The sequence below is a fragment of the Eutrema salsugineum genome, unplaced genomic scaffold, assembly GCF_000478725.1.
Source record: "Eutrema salsugineum unplaced genomic scaffold, Eutsalg1_0 scaffold_5, whole genome shotgun sequence".
NCBI lineage: Eukaryota > Viridiplantae > Streptophyta > Magnoliopsida > Brassicales > Brassicaceae > Eutrema > Eutrema salsugineum.
Window position 1 is genome coordinate 4,606,220 of NW_006256612.1, and position 17,179 is coordinate 4,623,398.

The 17,179-nt window shown below is 36.5% G+C and overlaps 2 protein-coding genes across 2 annotated transcripts; both read right to left on the reverse strand.

Annotated features, from left to right (window-relative positions):
• Positions 1-8,481: 8,481 nt before the first annotated feature.
• On the reverse strand, positions 8,482-10,296 carry LOC18992085. The gene is given in 3 exon segments (XM_006415442.2): positions 8,482-8,957; positions 9,063-9,808; positions 10,046-10,296. Coding segments are annotated over 3 exon segments (1,104 nt in total). The 5' UTR covers positions 10,079-10,296; the 3' UTR covers positions 8,482-8,632.
• A 1,495-nt stretch (positions 10,297-11,791) lies between these two features.
• On the reverse strand, positions 11,792-13,769 carry LOC18992087. Its single transcript, XM_006415444.2, has 3 exons — positions 13,541-13,769; positions 12,362-13,104; positions 11,792-12,260 (listed from the first exon to the last, which is right to left on the reverse strand). Exons 1-3 carry the CDS (start codon positions 13,571-13,573, stop codon positions 11,939-11,941), a joined length of 1,098 nt encoding a protein of 365 aa, XP_006415507.2. The 5' UTR covers positions 13,574-13,769; the 3' UTR covers positions 11,792-11,938.
• Between the last annotated feature and the right edge of the window lie 3,410 nt (positions 13,770-17,179).

The window sequence follows — 17,179 nt, forward strand, 5'->3', positions numbered from 1 at the left end:
CGTCCAACATATATTACCCTCTTACAAGTATCAAACTTCTTCAAAACCACATACTTAAGTAGTTTACGAATAACCCGGTTTTTTCTCACCTGGGATAGTTCGGAGTGTATCATAAGGACCACCACCTCTGTTCCCTTCAACTCCACTCTTCCGGTTCTCTTCCCTCTGGCGGTTTGCTCCAATCGGATTTATATCCCGCATTTCGATACCACCAACGCTGTTACCTGATATTACACACTAGGACACATTATAACAAAATTATCCTTACATAACTTTAACATACAACAACAAACCCAACCTGTTCCGCCTGTCTGGAAAACATGCAACGGCCATTTATTAAGATCAGTCAGCCGATTCGTCATTTGAGGTCCCCCCTTAGAGCTGTTGCCGCGTTCCGGCGGTTGTTTCCCTAATGCGGTGACGGAGTATGAATTTACGTTCCGCTCTGTTCCAGCTGGTATTATCCTAGCCCGCAAGAACACCTCCTCGATGTCAGCTCTAATGGCTAGAAATAGTTCAACGTCATCATCGTCGACCACGTTGATTGGCTGTGCTTTTCTCCATTCAGGCCCCAGCATCCACTGTGGCCATTGGTACGTCAGCTCCACCTCGTCACCAGGATTCAAGCGCAGCTCAAATTTCACTGCCTGCTCTATTCTTCGGAAATTGTCTCTCTCTTTCACGGTTACTGAGTAGTTAAAGCGTTGGACGTCGGGTATATGATCCCATCTGCCCTCGGAATCCTTCACCCAGAACCCACGGTCAACTCTCACCTCCATCGTCATACCTTCAAATTATCATGATAAAACAGCAAGATAAAAAAGTTAACTTCCACACGACTTAGCATCACAAACAGCGACAATTATGATATCTTTCGGGTTTATATATGTTACCGGTAGTAACTGTCGTTGTCGTTACGTAGCAGCTAAAGTTATTACCGCCGATCTTCACTCGCCGACCTGAGTAAATGCTAAGAAGCGAATTTACTGCTCTCTGTTTTTTTCCTCAACCTTCGTTCCCTTCTCAGTTGCGGTGGCAGCAAATAACCGTCATTAAATAGGAGTAAAAAGTGTCGCGTAACTTCATTTCCCCGAAAACTCTGGTAAAAGATATTATCAGTTTACTTCTCTAATCTCTAAGTTTTTATTCCAACGGTTGTGATTGTATGCTCAGGCGGCGGGAGATAGGATAAAGATTTGTGTCAGGACAGATATTCTTTTTGCTCATAATAACAAACAGCTTCATTTAATGCTCTCTGCGAACTCTCTCTCCGCCAAACAAGAGATATGATAGGGGTAAAATGGGCTACAAAGCCCAACACTTCTTTTAATAATCCAATTTTCGAATATCCTTTATCATTTCGTTAATTTCTCGAGCTTCGATTACTACGTACCCGCTTCACTCTATTTATATATCTATGTACACGCATGCATATATTTATTTTTTTTGCCAAATGTAAATATTCGTAGTAATGAAATTTGAGTTTATCAAAAACAGCAGAATCCAAAACTTGCTAACACGGCGAAAAAAAAAAAAAAACATGATAGCAAAACACTTTGTGTAAGAACAGATCAGCAAAACCCAAAAATGCTACCACGGCGAAAAAGAAATAAAAAAACATGATAGCAAAACACTTTGTGTAAGAACAGATCGTACACTCAATGAAGCCACAAAGCCATTAAGTTACCAAAATTCCTTTGATGTCTTTTAGCTGAGATGGTATTCTTAACCTGCCTGTCGACATCTTTAATGTATGTACGTATTTGTGTTGTCTTCACGTGTCATCCGCCATAAATCAAGTGGACTTTTTTTTTTTTTTTTTTTTTTTTCAAGTGGACTTTTTTTTCTTAACTAACGAGAATCAAACCTTTCATTTTAAGAACATTAATCTTCCATAGTTCAAATATTTGAATATTACATTGAAGTTTATGGTTTTTGTTTGTTGAAGTATATTGTAACGATTCATCGGAGACACGGCGTAGCATGTGTCATGTCGGTACCTTTACCGGGAAACTCGTACGGAGATTCACTTTTACTTTTTTTTTTTTTGTACCGCTATTTTTTACCCATTCTCCCTACTATAGCATCGGTTAATACTTTTTTGCCGCTACAAAACTACTACTTTATATCACCAATCTGATCGACAACTGACAAATTAAATTGCTTAATTTTACCTAGTACGATATAAATTCTATAGTTAAGGAAAAAAACTAAGTATAAATAAACTTTTAAAGTGGTTAAAAATCTACATATGTGGTAATCCATATCTGAATTTGACTCCCTTTCTTCACAAAAGTTTGAAAAATACAGTAAACCCATTGAAATAGAAAAGAAAAAAAAATTTAAAACAAAATAGAAAATGATATTTAGCTACACCAACTATTGAACTTTGCATAGCTACACATGCATGCCAATTTATAAATTATATGCAGGCGCATAACTACATTAACTAAGATATATATAATTCATGGCGATATGCACCATCTATCTAATTATGCATGGTGACATACATATCCGTTGAATTTTGAATAAGTGTCTTATAAATCATATATTATGGGGTCGAGACTCAGTTTATACAAACAAATTTGACCCAATTATCCGAAAAGACCTCGACCTGATCTCTAATTAAACCAAATTGAACCGATTTATAGAAGTAATTTTTTATACAGCATTAAATATAATTATATAATTTAGTTCTTTTACGTTTTGAATTTTGAAATCTGCTGAGTCCAAATTAAAAATGGATACAGTTTCATTTATACTCTTTTGTAGGAGTTTTTCCCCAATAATATGGAAAAGAGTCTACCACAAAGATGGTAGTCATGGGACCAATTGCTCTTGTAATAATTCAGAAGAAAGCAACTATTATACAACTTTTGAAACATTTAAAGCCTTGTCTAAAAGCCTGTTTTTGTTTTTTTTTCTTTAGTTTTCGCTGAATTACATATTCATGCTCAATTTCTCCTTTATTCGGAGCCTTGAAAAATTAATTGTGTTTTTTTCCTAAGAACAAAAATCAATGTTTAAAAAGGTTATTTGTGGGCTTTTAATATTCTTGTAGGACTATTTCTACGTTACTAGAGAAAATTCATGCAATAACATACCAACCAAAACTAGAGGACGAATACTTTCATATATCATGAGATGCTTCCATTTCTGAGTCACCACCTCCCAAGTCCCGTGACATATTTCATTTTTGACTTTGAATATATCGGTGACACTTATAAGTTATAACTAACGATACTTTTCTGCCATCATTGATTTAACTTTGTTAGTAATTATTCTGTGATCGTTTATTTATAAAAATGTTTTTCATACCAACCAAAACTAGAGGACGAATACTTTCATATATCATGAGATGCTTACATTTTTGAGTCACCACCTCCCATAGTCCCATGACATATTTCATTTTTGACTTTGAATCTATCGGTGACACTTATAAGTTATAACTAACGATACTTTTCTGCCATCATTGATTTAACTTTGTCAGTAATTATTCTGTGATCGTTTATTTATAAAAAAGTTTTTAAAAAAACTGATCCGAATACAATTTCACCATTAGTGATTGGCTCTTTTAATATTTGAGTTATTTTCATATCTGACTTCAGCATTTGTTTCAAACTTATTATCATTATTTAATATTAATATGTATAACAACAACAAACGCATTAATGTCGGGGATTTGAAGTTTGAACCAACTTCTTTTACCCATAACTTATTTTACGAATTCACTTGCGTGAGATAGAGGGAAATTATGGGCCTTTACGTGAGTTTGATGGCCCACTAAAAAGTCATCAATGACATTAAGAGCAAGTTTATTAGAGAAACTCATATAAGTTTTTTGAAGAATATTAAAATAATAAAATGAAGATAAGAAACTCATTAAATTAAATTAAGTTAAGTTTAGAATATCAGAGAAACCCACATCATCATCATCGGTGAGATCTGAGAAGAATAATAATGGAGAAAGTTGGGCCCAAACTTAGGGAAAGAGGAAGAGATGTGTCGTCGTCATCATCAGCCTGTGCTTCGTTGTTCGAGGTTCGTTTGTTTGACGGTGACGTTGACCGATTGTCTTCTCAGATCGACGAGCTCTTCTCCTCTGATTACCTCCGTTCGCGTCGTCGTTCATGTTGGAGAAGAGAAACGACGGAAAATCATGGAAATGGTGGAGAGGAATCAGAGGAATATCGAAAATGGTGGAGAAGAATCAGACAGAAAACAAAAAAATGGCGTCACTGTGATTCATATAGAGAAACAAGAAGACGACGAAAAAGTAGGAGAGAGAGAAAATGTTGAAGCGAACCAACCAAACTCTGCCACGTCATCTGCTAGGATCGATCCTTAAAATCCTTAAATAAAGATCGATCTCTGTATTTAACTCCTTTAATTCAATTAAAAAAAACTCATTAAATCAGAAGAAACTTACAAGAAACTACCGATAATCATGGTCTAATCCCGAACTTTTGTTTAAAAGTTCAAACGGATTGAACCAAAACCGATACCCCTCAAAATCCATGCACTGATGTTTTCATATATTCTACAAATATCCATATTGAAAAGAATACTAGGTCCCTAATTGATTTTTTTGCATCACAATGCAGTACCTCTTTGGACGATATATAGATAACTTTGGTAATGTCCCAATTTTAACCAGAAAATTCCAAATTTCTTGGACCCGGATCTTAGAACATTTGATTTTTGTATGCATTTTCTCAATCTAAAGTTTTATTTTTGTTTTCATAGCTGATATTATTTAACTAATTAAAAGGAATAAAAAAAGGAAAATAAGTAATATAACCTGCTAGCTTTTAATTTGGCCGCAAAACCTTATTGGCTTTCTCGATAAGAAGCTATTCATAACTTTTAAATATTACTAGGTGAGTACCCGCGCTATGCGCGAGTTTTTAATTACATTGTTAAATTTTAATGATATCCATTAGTTGTGGAACTATCGTTGAATCAAAGATTGGTTACTATTTAATTAAATGTAAAATCCTTGTCCTTTGATGAGAAGAGAAGTTGAAATGACAGAAATTAAAAATGTTAGACAGAATTATAATTCTTTATAGAGTGATTAAAATTAATTTCCTCATTCAGTGGTTTCTTTTTTTATAACTTCAATAGAAAGAGCATATATTCTGTAATCAGAATCAAACCAAATAATAAAGATTTCTCCTAAATGATCCAAGTTATTTGCACGATCACGAAGATGCTTGAAAACCCCACATTATTCAGTCGCTATATTATTATCACACTTGAGCTGTAAAGACCGGTAAAATATGAGAATTTAAATGTACGGGAGATGAAGAGGATAAAATTTGCTAATTTATCTCCTCTTGCACATTGATCAAAATGATCGAATTGTAGTCAAAACCATTACAGACAATTTGTTTACGCAAAATATTAGCTGATATGTACATAAAATATGCAAAATGCATAAAAGGAACAATAACTAACATTTTCTAACAATCTTCTAAACGCCTTCAATATCGTTCTTTAAGGAGCTGAATTAAAAACCCATTTAGAAGACCATTAAATTATTTCACATCATTGAATTTGAGGCTTCTGGGACCTCAACCAAAGTAGAAGACCACTGGATTCTTCCATTCCAACAAAAATGAAGTAAACTGGTTTACAAAAAAAAACTGGTTTACAAAAAAAATAAAACTGGTTTACAAAAAACCTTATAAAGCCTTTACCTTATAAGCCATTACAAGGGTCGTCAATCTCAAGGTTATGGAGTGTTTGTAGGTATAGATGATGACACTACATATATAAGCTTTGCAAGAAAACATGTTCCAAATAAAGAAGAAGCATACTTTTAGGTCATTCTGTATTTCAGACATTTGATATCGTTGGAAATAAAAGTACTGACTTCCTACAATGTTGATTTCCTTTGTTTTTTGAAGTCCCACACTTCTTTGAATGTGTATCAACCACTTAACAGCAATATGCATTTCTTCTCCGTTGTTCTTAACATCTTCAGCTATTCCTCCTCTTCTTTTACCACTTTCTACATCCATTAACAGCTACATCATATCTGCTAATTGACAGAACGGTTTTACCATTATATAGATGTAGTATCAACATTCACATGTTTCTCTTTTTTTATTTAGTTGTACGATGGTGGAGATAGAATAGAGAACGAAAGAACATATAAACTTTTTAAAGCCAAAGTAGTGTCTAAATCCATAACAGTGAAATAAAATATTTATCAAATGGGAAATACAGTGGGAAAGACATACATTTGCTCTGTCCCTGGTTCCTTAGCGTGGATATTCCTCTAAATCCTACAAATGTCGATACCAATCAATCAATTATGATCAAAGCGAAACATGAATAGACAAATTGTATTAAGATCAAAAGAGAATTCAATTGTACAAAAATTTAAACAAAAACTTCTTGGTCCCATTTTTAAATTACTACGGAACAAAATGATTTAAAAAATTACTAGTTAGCAAGGGGGATATTACCAACGTAGTTGATTCCTGAGTTTGCTTCCACTGCCTTTACGTTGCTGACGTTTACCATCGGTTTTTTACTCGACGATCAACCTTTAATTATCTTGTTCGAACACCTTCAGGATCGCCAACACTTGTGCCCACTTCTTGTACCTCTGATTCCGTTACCTGTCGAATACATTTAAAACTAACAATTTTAGGATCTAGTTCCAGCAATTAGATTGGAGAGATCGTATATATAGATTACGATGGTTTGATGAAACGTTGATTTTGTTTAACTATAAGAATCCAAAATAGACGTTCTCTTCAGCTATAAATCAATGAACCAAGTGGGAGAAGTATGATTGGGAATCTATTATCTATTCCCGTGCAGAAAGGCCAATTTATTTCAAAGTGCAATGCACATATGATTGCTGAGTATAGTGTAGATACATCACACAGAAGTGAATAACTCTTGAATGAAAGCTTGTTCCCTAGAGACTACCAAATGCAAATTTAACAATATGAGTAAAATACCAATTAGTTGATTTCCGATTATCACAAACTCAATATATTTTCAGGATAGCCGAAAACAAATCGACACGAGCATTCAATGGAAAATTAAGAGAAGAAACACTTACATTATCGATGGGAGTCATACTTACCGGATGGCGCATGGGTTTCAGTTTTTGGGGAATCGAATTTCAGATTGAGTTTCTTTGACATCTCTTCACTCGAATACTCTTATTTTGTTTGCTCTTCCGCTAGATTGAACTGATAAGAGGGAGCTTTAAAGTATTTAATTTAGCAAAATGAAGCATCATTTAGTTTTTAATTTTTTAAAGTTGAGAAAAATAAATATAAACACGTGTTACTCTGTCCAGTAATGATGTGGCAACAGGATGGAGAAAGTTCTTCCTCTTTTATATATAAGATGTGCGTTAGTTATCAATTTATGCGTATACATACACGTACATATATATATATATAGGCTTTTATATGTAGCTGTTAATCAGCGTATGTCAAGTCGCAGGTTTCTACTCAATCACTGAAACTTTTTGCTCAAAACCATGGGGGCGTGTCGGTAAATCCACAAGATCTTGCCTTTGCTTGCATTTTCATTTCTCAGGCTCATGTGACAAAAATCAAGCTCATCTCTGCTAACACACTTCTCTGATCAGGAACAGGCAAAGGCACTGGCACAGGAACAGTGGGAAAAACAAAAAATAAGATAGTTCAGGACACAATCACTTTAGTAAGCCCGATTATATGGAAAGATAGCCAGCTCTGGAGGCAATCTCTTTTAACTTATAACTATTAGCTAACATTCGGCTTTTTTAATTGTAGGAAGTTAAACTCTGTGGAACAGTTACTCGCATAGTCACAGATCGTTCTCACAGTTGTAAAGTCTATCCAACTTAGAATCCCCATTGTGGCTCAGAGACGTAATAAAACGAAAGTCGAATTTAAAGTCCGAACTCTATGCTAAAAAAAATCAGAGCATGTGGCAAAACGTTGAGCAAAAATAAAAATAAAAAACCTTAAAAAGAGCTGCATAGTCCATTAAAATAACTAAAATGCATTTTGTTAGCTGTGGTCCCCATTTAAAAGCCACAAGATCTTTAGCTGTGGTCCCCATTTATAACTGAGGAAATGGGAAAGTGGAGTTCAGGTTCCTCGAAACACGGAAGCCCAATCTCCCTATACTACTTGCACGACAAAACAAAATCATAACAGAGACTACTAATAAGTCTTCTCTTCCTTGTTGACCTTGTCTTATTGTCCAGCTCAGTGTCCTTGTCATCAACCTCATCACATACATGGTCTCTGATCAGCATTGTTTTATTTTGGATGGTAAAAAACATGTGTGACAGGCATAGTTTTTCTATGTGGTACTCTTTTATTTTCTTTTTTTTTTCTCTTGATAACAATCCCGTATTGTGATGTCAGAAAAATTTGTTCGATTAATTAGAGAGATTGTTTTATGAAAGACATGTTTTTAGCACTGTGTAAAAAACCAAACAGGTGATGAACTGTGTGTGTTTTAAATAAATAAATAATAGATATATAGAAGAAATATCTTCATAATCATAGTAGATCACATAAATTAAAATCGTCTCAAAGGTGAGTGAGAAGGAAGATCTTAGCTAGTCGAGAGAAAATAAAAACGAAGCAAACCGATCTTAGCACTAGCTAGAAGATGGATGAAACCAGTAAGGGAGCACAATATGATCCAGCGCACCTTTGGGAGCTTGAAAACTTGAGGCGATTTTGGTGGTGAGATCGTAGATACCTAAGCCAAAGCCTATAAAATAGATGGAGTTTGGTTTGAGTCCAGGGAAAGAGCTTGCAGGGACGCAAAAAGCCTCGCCCTTTGAAATGAAGATACACAGATCTCCAAGGTCATCAGTGTAACACATGAATCTTCCCTCTGTAGTCTCCTCTTCTCTAAACACCATGAACTGCTGCGTTTCGTATGAGATTTTTTTCGAAGCCAAACAGCCGTTGGCGTACCTGCATGCAAGAACCAACGATGGTTTAACAACAATGTAGATTCATATATATGCCACTATTAGCTAGCTAGAGAGTAGAGACTAGATCGTGTGTGTATATATATACCATTTGACGAGGAAACGTTCATCTCCCGAGGGTGACTCCACGAGGTGTTCCGTCCTGGAAGAAGAAGGAAATAGCTCCCGTAGATCCAACTCAGACTCGACTGAATGTGGAAAGTCTCGAAATTGCAACTCATGGAACTCAGGCTAGTAGGCTTTCTTGTCCAAGTGGAGGAGATCATAGGACAACAAGTGGTGGCCTCCAGGACCAGGCAAGTAGAACTTCCCATCTCTCTTGGAATACATTAGGTTCGAGGTTGGAAAGTGGTCAAAAGGGGTTGTGATCTTAGTCCAACGCAAGTCACGACGGGGCCTACAGAAACTCAGCTGGTCACCCAAGGACTTGATGCCAACTACCCAGTCTTCGTCTTCATCAGGACAAGTGGACATTGCCACGTTCCAGACCACATCAGTTTGGCAAGAGGGCAGAGGAGTAAGCGGAGGCAGAGTGAAGAGCTTCGGGTTTGATTTGCAAGACCAGGGGTTCATGAAGTCTGAGATAAGCACGCAGCGATCTTGCGGGTCACAGAAAATTCCCCATCCCTTGGAAGCTCCGATGCCGTTGGCCAGAACGATTTCTTCAGGAATTGTTTTATCCGTGAGTTCGAGTAACTCTTCTTTCGCAGGGTCGAACAATACCACTTCTCCAACGTTGCCGCTTTCCGGCAGCGGTTTTGCACTGACACAAAGCGACAAATACGGGCCTGTCTCGTACGATGAAAACGAACGAACGCTCCTGCTCTTGCGCATCTGCCAAGTAAGCAACGCAAAGATCAAAAGCAATTAGAAGTAAATTTATTCCTCCTCTTGTCTAAGCATGTAGCAACCTCAACCATCCGATCCTTATCTTTGTTTTTGTTAAGGAGGAAAAAAAAATTCAATTTTCTTTGGTAAAAGACTTAGAGATAAAACCATCTGAGATTTGAACCAAAAAAAAAAAAAAAAACCATCTAAGACAGAACAGAAGCAAGAAAGAGCTTAGCTTACGAGGGGAGATAGCTTGGAGAGAAGCCTAGACATTATTGGAAAGATATCGCCAGAATTAAGTTGATGTATTTGGAGTCTCTACGATCTTCTCTATCATTAAAGAAAGCAATAGGCTTGGCTACCAAGCTTTTCTTTCCTTTTTGGAGAAATTTTTGTTTTTGGAATCTTGCCAAGCCAAGATAGTTGCTATTTGTTTCAGAAAAGAAAGTACTCGCTATTAACAGGAAACAATGCTCTTCTTTCCATTATTCTACCACTCTTTTTTCTTTTCTTGATCTACGATATTTGTTACCCATCATTATTCATTTACCGTCGTCCACTCACAATTGTTACAAAAGCTATATCATAAATTTGTTGACAGAGTAAACAGCTTACAGCTATATACAATAAATTCTTAATAATTACCCAACCACATTTCATACTTCTCTCTATCTCTTCAACTTTTGTTATTTGTAAATCTTTTTATGTTATTTGTAGAGCAGACGTTGGGTTTATGTGCATCAGAAAGTTTCGATTCTTACATATATAAATTTGTGGTACAATTTTGCAAATGATTAATTTATAAGCCCATAATTTTAGTTACCATTAAGACATTAACAATTAAGTCGATGAAACCATTTTTCATCTTTTTCTAAATAATTAATCTATAAGCCCATAAGTTTGTCTTTTGCTTCTGGTCCAAAAGGTTTCAGGACCATGCACATAATTGCTACAGATTTTTCTTTGTTAGGTGTGATTAATTTGTGGCCAAATTAATAATTTTCTTTTGATATTGACAGTTAAGAAAAAAGTTTTAGTAGTAATAAAAAGTCTGTTTAATTTAGTTGTTGTTTAGTTTGCAAACTAATTCTTGTAAGAAAATCCGAGAGTAAAGTGCAAATTAGGAAAAAAAAATAAATGCCAACTATTCGTAAAATTAAAAAAAAAAAACTATTAGTCAAATTTTGTAATCACGGTCAATACTCAATTGTATTAGGAGTGAGTGATATATGACTTTAGCTAGTCTAGGAAACCCATATATGCTCTTCTTTGCATATACTGTAACATTGATGAACAAAGGAAATGTACTTTTTTTTTCTTCTTTTCTTCTTTTCTGTTTTTCTGTCATTCTTTTTTTTTTTTTTGAACATTATTCTCTGTCATTCTTGAGTTCAAATAATAAACGATCTCTTTGATCTGCATCGGTAAGAGCATTTATCGAAAATCCAGGTTCCTTTAGAATGCACATAGTAAATGGCTATTTTTTTAAGCTATGTCGTTCAAAAGAAACGAGTTTTACTGTTTAGATAAGATTTAAACAAAACGTAAACCATCTTGCTGCAATTTAAAATGTTTTTTTTTTGGTCAATCATATATAATTACTACACGACGTACACGCGACACTCTCGGGAACTACATCAAATTAAGTTCGCTGAGGCACTCTCGTACGAATACCCGGGCCATGTGGTTGTGGACGTCAAATATAAAAATGTTTGTGGAGTAAGTATATTTCAAACGTGGGCTAGAAGAGAAAATCCTTGTTCCTTTGTTTTTTTGGGGTTTTAAAATGTTAAATTATATATTACTGTACTTTGAAAGAATCCACTCTAGAAGTACAAAGGATTTTTTTAAAGAAGTACAAAAGATTCAAAAAAGAACCTAACGCGATGGTAAACAAATCTAACAAAAGTAATCAAAGTTAGACATGTGCTCTAAGGCAATATTTCTTCTAAAAACGAGATCAGAATTTGATTAATTAATATTGATACGGGGGCCAAGAATTCCAGAAGAAGAAAAAAGGAACATAGATGATCTTGAATTAGATCTTACTATCTTAGTAATCCAAAACCGGTCAACAGGACATAACCATCCACACAAATAACACGAATGAAGAAGCAAATACACAGCACAAGCTTAGCTAGAGCTCGAAAACGGAGGAAGCCAGTACGGGGAGTAAGGAATCCTGTCTGGTGTACCTTCGGGATATTCATAGCAACCGGTGGTTTTGTTGGTGATATTGAGCGCAGCAAGCATACGGCCATTTAAAAAGATGGAGTTAGGGTAGAGGTTGCAAGAGCTGGCCTCAACGCAGAAATCCTCGCCCTTTGAAATGAAAATGCAGAGATCTCCAATGTCCACTGTATAACGCATGTTTTTCTTCCCACTTACTGTGTCCTCCTCTCTAAACACCATTAACGCCGGTGCTTTGAACCCTTTAGGAGTGTATTCCGAGTACCTGAAAGTGAACATTCCAAAGCCAAAAAGAGTGTTAAGTAGTTTTTTTTTTTTTTTCCTTCGGCAATATATTTTGAGCAAATTTAATTTTCCAACTAATACCATTTGACAAGGAAACATTCGCCAGAAGGTGACTCCACCCAGTGATCCTCCCTGCAAAAGGAATCCAAACGCTTCCATCGGGAACTTGGCATCTTGGGGAGGTTGTGCAACACCAACTCATGGAACTTAGGCTTGTTATCTTTCTTGAAGTTTAGATCCCAGGAGCATAAGTAGTTGCCTCCGGGAGCAAGCAAGTAGAACCTCTCGTCTTTCTTGGAATACATTAGATTTGAGCTATCCCAAGACTCAAAAGGTGTTGGGATGTTAGTCCAACGTAGGTCACAGTTGGGCCTGCAGAAACTCAGCTGTTTACCCAAGAATTTGATGCCAACGCCCCAGTCTTTGTCATATGGCTCGGGAGGAGAGGACATGGCCACGTTGCACACGACTTCGGTTTGGCAAGTGGGCATTCTAGTAAACGGAGGCAGAGGAACTATCTTTGGTTTTGACTTGGAAGCATATGGGTTCAGAAAGTCGCTGATAACTAACGAACGATCTTCTCTATTGGAGAAAAAACCCCATCCATGGGAAGCTCCGACCAACTGTGCGTCGTAAAGCTCATCGGGATATGTTTTTTCCACTCTAACTAACTCTTGTTTTGCGACGTCGTACAACAGGACTTCTCCGACGTTGCCGTTGCCGGCGCCGTCCGTTGAGGGTTCCACAACGCTGCAAATCGAAGCACAGGGACCGGTCTTGGACGATGAAAACAAACGAACGCTCTTGCTCTTGCTCTTGTGAATCTGCCAAGTAAGCAACACAACACAGAGATCAAAAACCAATTAAAGTAAATTCTTCTCTTTTTTTTAAAAGCATAGAGTAACTAAGCTCAACCCTCCGATCCTTATCTTTAGTTTTTTTTATTGTCAATGTTAGAGAAAATCAACTTTTTAAGTAAGATTCTTCTATGCAAAGTGGCAACCTCTTTCAACAAAGAGAAAAAAAAACAAAAAAAAAGGTAGAAAATAAACCCTCCGATTAGTACTCTTCTTTAAGCATCCTATCCTTAGTACTCTTCTCTAATTAATTACTTTTCTTTGTCTTTATTAGTCTCCCCTAAGAGAGAAAATCAACCGTAAAAAACCTCTAGAAAAGTTGCGTCTTCTTTTAACAAAAAGCACTAATTGGTAGAAAATAAACATCTAAGAGAGACCAAAAGAAAGAAAGAGCTTAGCTTACGAGGGGAGAGAGCTTGGAGAGAAGCCGAGACATTATCGAAAGATACGAACACGAAACGTCGAAAACCCAAAATCAACTTGATGTATTTACCATCTTCTCAACCTTTAGAGAGAGAGCAATAAGGCGTGGATACCAAGCTCTTTTTTCCTTTTTAGTGAAATTTGTTTTTGGAATCTTGCCAAGATAGTCGCTACTAACTACTAAGTACTAACAGGAAACAATGCTTTTCTCTTCCACTTTTCTATTTTTTTTTTTTTTGTTCCTTCCCTTCTCTATTTGTTTACCCATCATTATTCACTACCGTGGTCCACTCACAATTGTTACAAAAGAATATAATAAATTTGTTGACAGAATAAATAAGTATATACAATAAATTCTGACCCCCAACCACATTTCATACATCTCTATTACAAAAACTTTAGTTGATGAAAATGTTAGATACTGATATCATAAAAATATTCTTCTTAAGCATTATCTGTTAGCCATTATTGAGAGGATTTAAATCTACTACTTTAATTAAGCTGATAATTATCAACAAATTAATTTTTTTGATTGATTGATACTTAAGAATGAGCGAGGTAGAGATGATGTAATTTTTCTTTAGGGAAAAAAAAGAGATGTAATTTATTGTTGAGTACCATATCCAATCACATACTTTCAGAAAATGTTCCATTCCAACGGTTCTGATAAATTTTTCAGGTGATGGATGATGAGGCGTAGGCGCTTCAACCATGCATCTCGCAGCATCAGTTTTATTTTAACTGATCACTAATATAAAAGATATAAATCATCTTATAAAAAAAAGATTATTTGCGTGGATCTAATTAAGATGGTATTTGTAAAAAGAAGATCTAACATTTGAATTTCTTTTGTAAAAAAACTCAGTGAGTCTTTTCCATAAACCATGTATAGTCAAAACATAAGGCAATTCTCTTAAATTTCATAAAAACAAGTTTTGGGATTAAATTTGCCATATACATTTAAAATTTGACATCCATAATATATTTAAGAATTGTTATAACACATATCATATATGGACTCTTATACCGGCCCATTAGGCCCATCAGGGCATTGTACTTAACCTAGATTCTCTATGTACTCTATATATACATTCCAGTGATTAATAAAGTTTCTAAGTTTTCACAACACGTTATCAGCACGATAAGACTCTCTGAGCGAAAAACCCTAATAAATCCGGCCACCACCAAAACCCTAAAAGCAAGTCGAAACTTAAAAGACGCATATCTTCCAAACCGTGAGGAACCAGAAGACGATCTACATATCAAATCGAAGCCCTCGACGAGACGAATCTACTGGTGAAAACCGTTTGTCGATCCAACGTCGGACGCGCCCTCACGCACACTTACAGTACACGACGATCAACCGAAAAAAAAAACCAGATCCGAGTTTTTCCTTCTTCAACCAGCAGCTTCTCCAGTTTTGGTGATCAATCCTTGGAATTCGTAGCGGCTAACTGAGGTCTATTAGCTCCCAGTTTCATTAGCCTGTCAGAAATCCAAAGGTGGAAAAGGTATCTTCTAAAACTGAGAGCCATAGAACCTGTTGTTTAAACACTTCAAAACCCTATAAAAAAAAAAAAATCGATCTCTAATTGATTGAAAGTGTTTGATACTCTGATGATTGATTGATAACTTGTTGATTGATTGTTTAAATTACAAGTTTATGCATGTTCAAAGGTTTTAAACTCGTTTTATAAAACCCTAATCTACAAAAACCTAACAACCGTTTTTGGCCATGTTTATGGCATAAACCTATTCGATTTTCTTCATGTTTAATAAGCTTGTTGCAGCTTATTTGATTGTTGATTCTCTTGCTTGAAACACTTGATTGAATAAACTAAGAAAATTAACCCTAAATCCTAAGCTTGATTCACGATTTTGTAATCTTCAAAATCGTAAGTCATAATGCTTAAACCCTAGTCCTTTTCACGTGATTTCTTTGTTGTCCTTGTGAAATTATTAAAACCATCGACCACAGATCCTATAGATCTCGAAATCACATCCAAAATATGTTTTCCAAACCGTTAAAACCCTAGATAAAACCCTAATCATATTCGGCTCCCCTAGGGTTCCTCCTAAACCGCCTAAAACCGGCTAAACTTGGTTCTCATTAACCGAAATTATATTCGGCTTTAACCGATTAAATCACAGCTATTAAACCGACATCATGTTCGGGGTAACTAAAACCATACCCTTTAAAATTTACTATTTCCGAGAAAGTTCCCTCTAATAGAAAGTTTCCTCATATAAAAACTTTCCTCATATAGAAATTTTCCCGACATAGAAACTTTCCTCATTTAGAAAATTACCCAAATTAGAAACTTTCCAAATTTAGAAACTTTCCTAAAATAGAAATATTCTCAAAATAGAAAGTTTCATCATCAGCATTCAAAATTTTCTCAAAACAATCCCTAACAAAATCAATCTCATGTTTCAGATGTCAAACATTCAGAAATGTGAATTCGAGGCCCTTCACGTCTCCGGGGATAACTACCTCGAGTGGGCCCTAGACATGCGCTTGTTCCTCGCATCGAAAGAACTCGATGCGTGTATTACCGACGGTAACACCGCATCCCGTAAGGGACAGTCTCAGGCGATATGTCACATACGCCATCATCTGGCCCCGAGCCTTAAGCAGCAATATCTCACTCTTGAGAATCCACTTGAATTGTGGCAAGCGCTGAAAAAGCGATATGACCATCAGAAAATGGTCCAGTTGCCTCAGGCAGATTTCGACTGGAAGAACCTTCGGTTCCAGGACTACAAATCCGTAGATGATTACAACAACGAACTCTTTCGTATTGTTGCCATCCGGAAACTCTGTGGCGAGGATGTGACAGATAATGATCTCCTCGAGAAAACATTATCCACATTCAGCACAGAGAATGTTGTGCTCCAACAACAATACCGTGCAATGAAACACACATTGTACGAAGACTTGTTGTCCTGTCTTCTCCTCGCTGAGAAGAATAACCAGCTGCTTATGAGGAACAGCGCTATGAGGCCCCCGGGATCAGCTCCTGTCCATGCTTCTCGTCAAGAGTCCTACCATGTTCAACCCGATAGATCCTCAGATCACCGCCGTGGACGTGGTAATGGACGTGGTAATGGCCGAGGACATGGACGTGGAAGACGTGGACGCGGACATGGTCGTGGCAACCGACCTAACCTCAGTTATGGTCCTGGTCGTGGTCGAGGCATCACCAAGCCGACCCGCCACACCAACCCCGATCACTCTGCTTGTACCAGATGTGGGATGTTCAACCACCCAACAAAGCAATGTCGCACCCCCAAGATCCACTGCGATCTATACCAGAAGTACGGAAAAGCTCCTGCTGAAGCCAACATGACTCAGCCAGTCGATGCTGCTAACCTGGAAGGTGACGACCTCCTTGATGATGAGAACACCACAAACGAGCAGACCGACCCCATGGACTATGAAACAACTGAATTCTCACTGGATCGGACCTGCTGATCTCCTCGATTAATTCAATCATCTGAAACTCTGATACAATTTGATTTTGTTCTTTATTTTTTTTTATTTTGGGATTTGTTTCATTTTTTTTTCCATTTGCCTTTATTCTCAGACACTGCTTTACTTTATGATTTATCACATTTT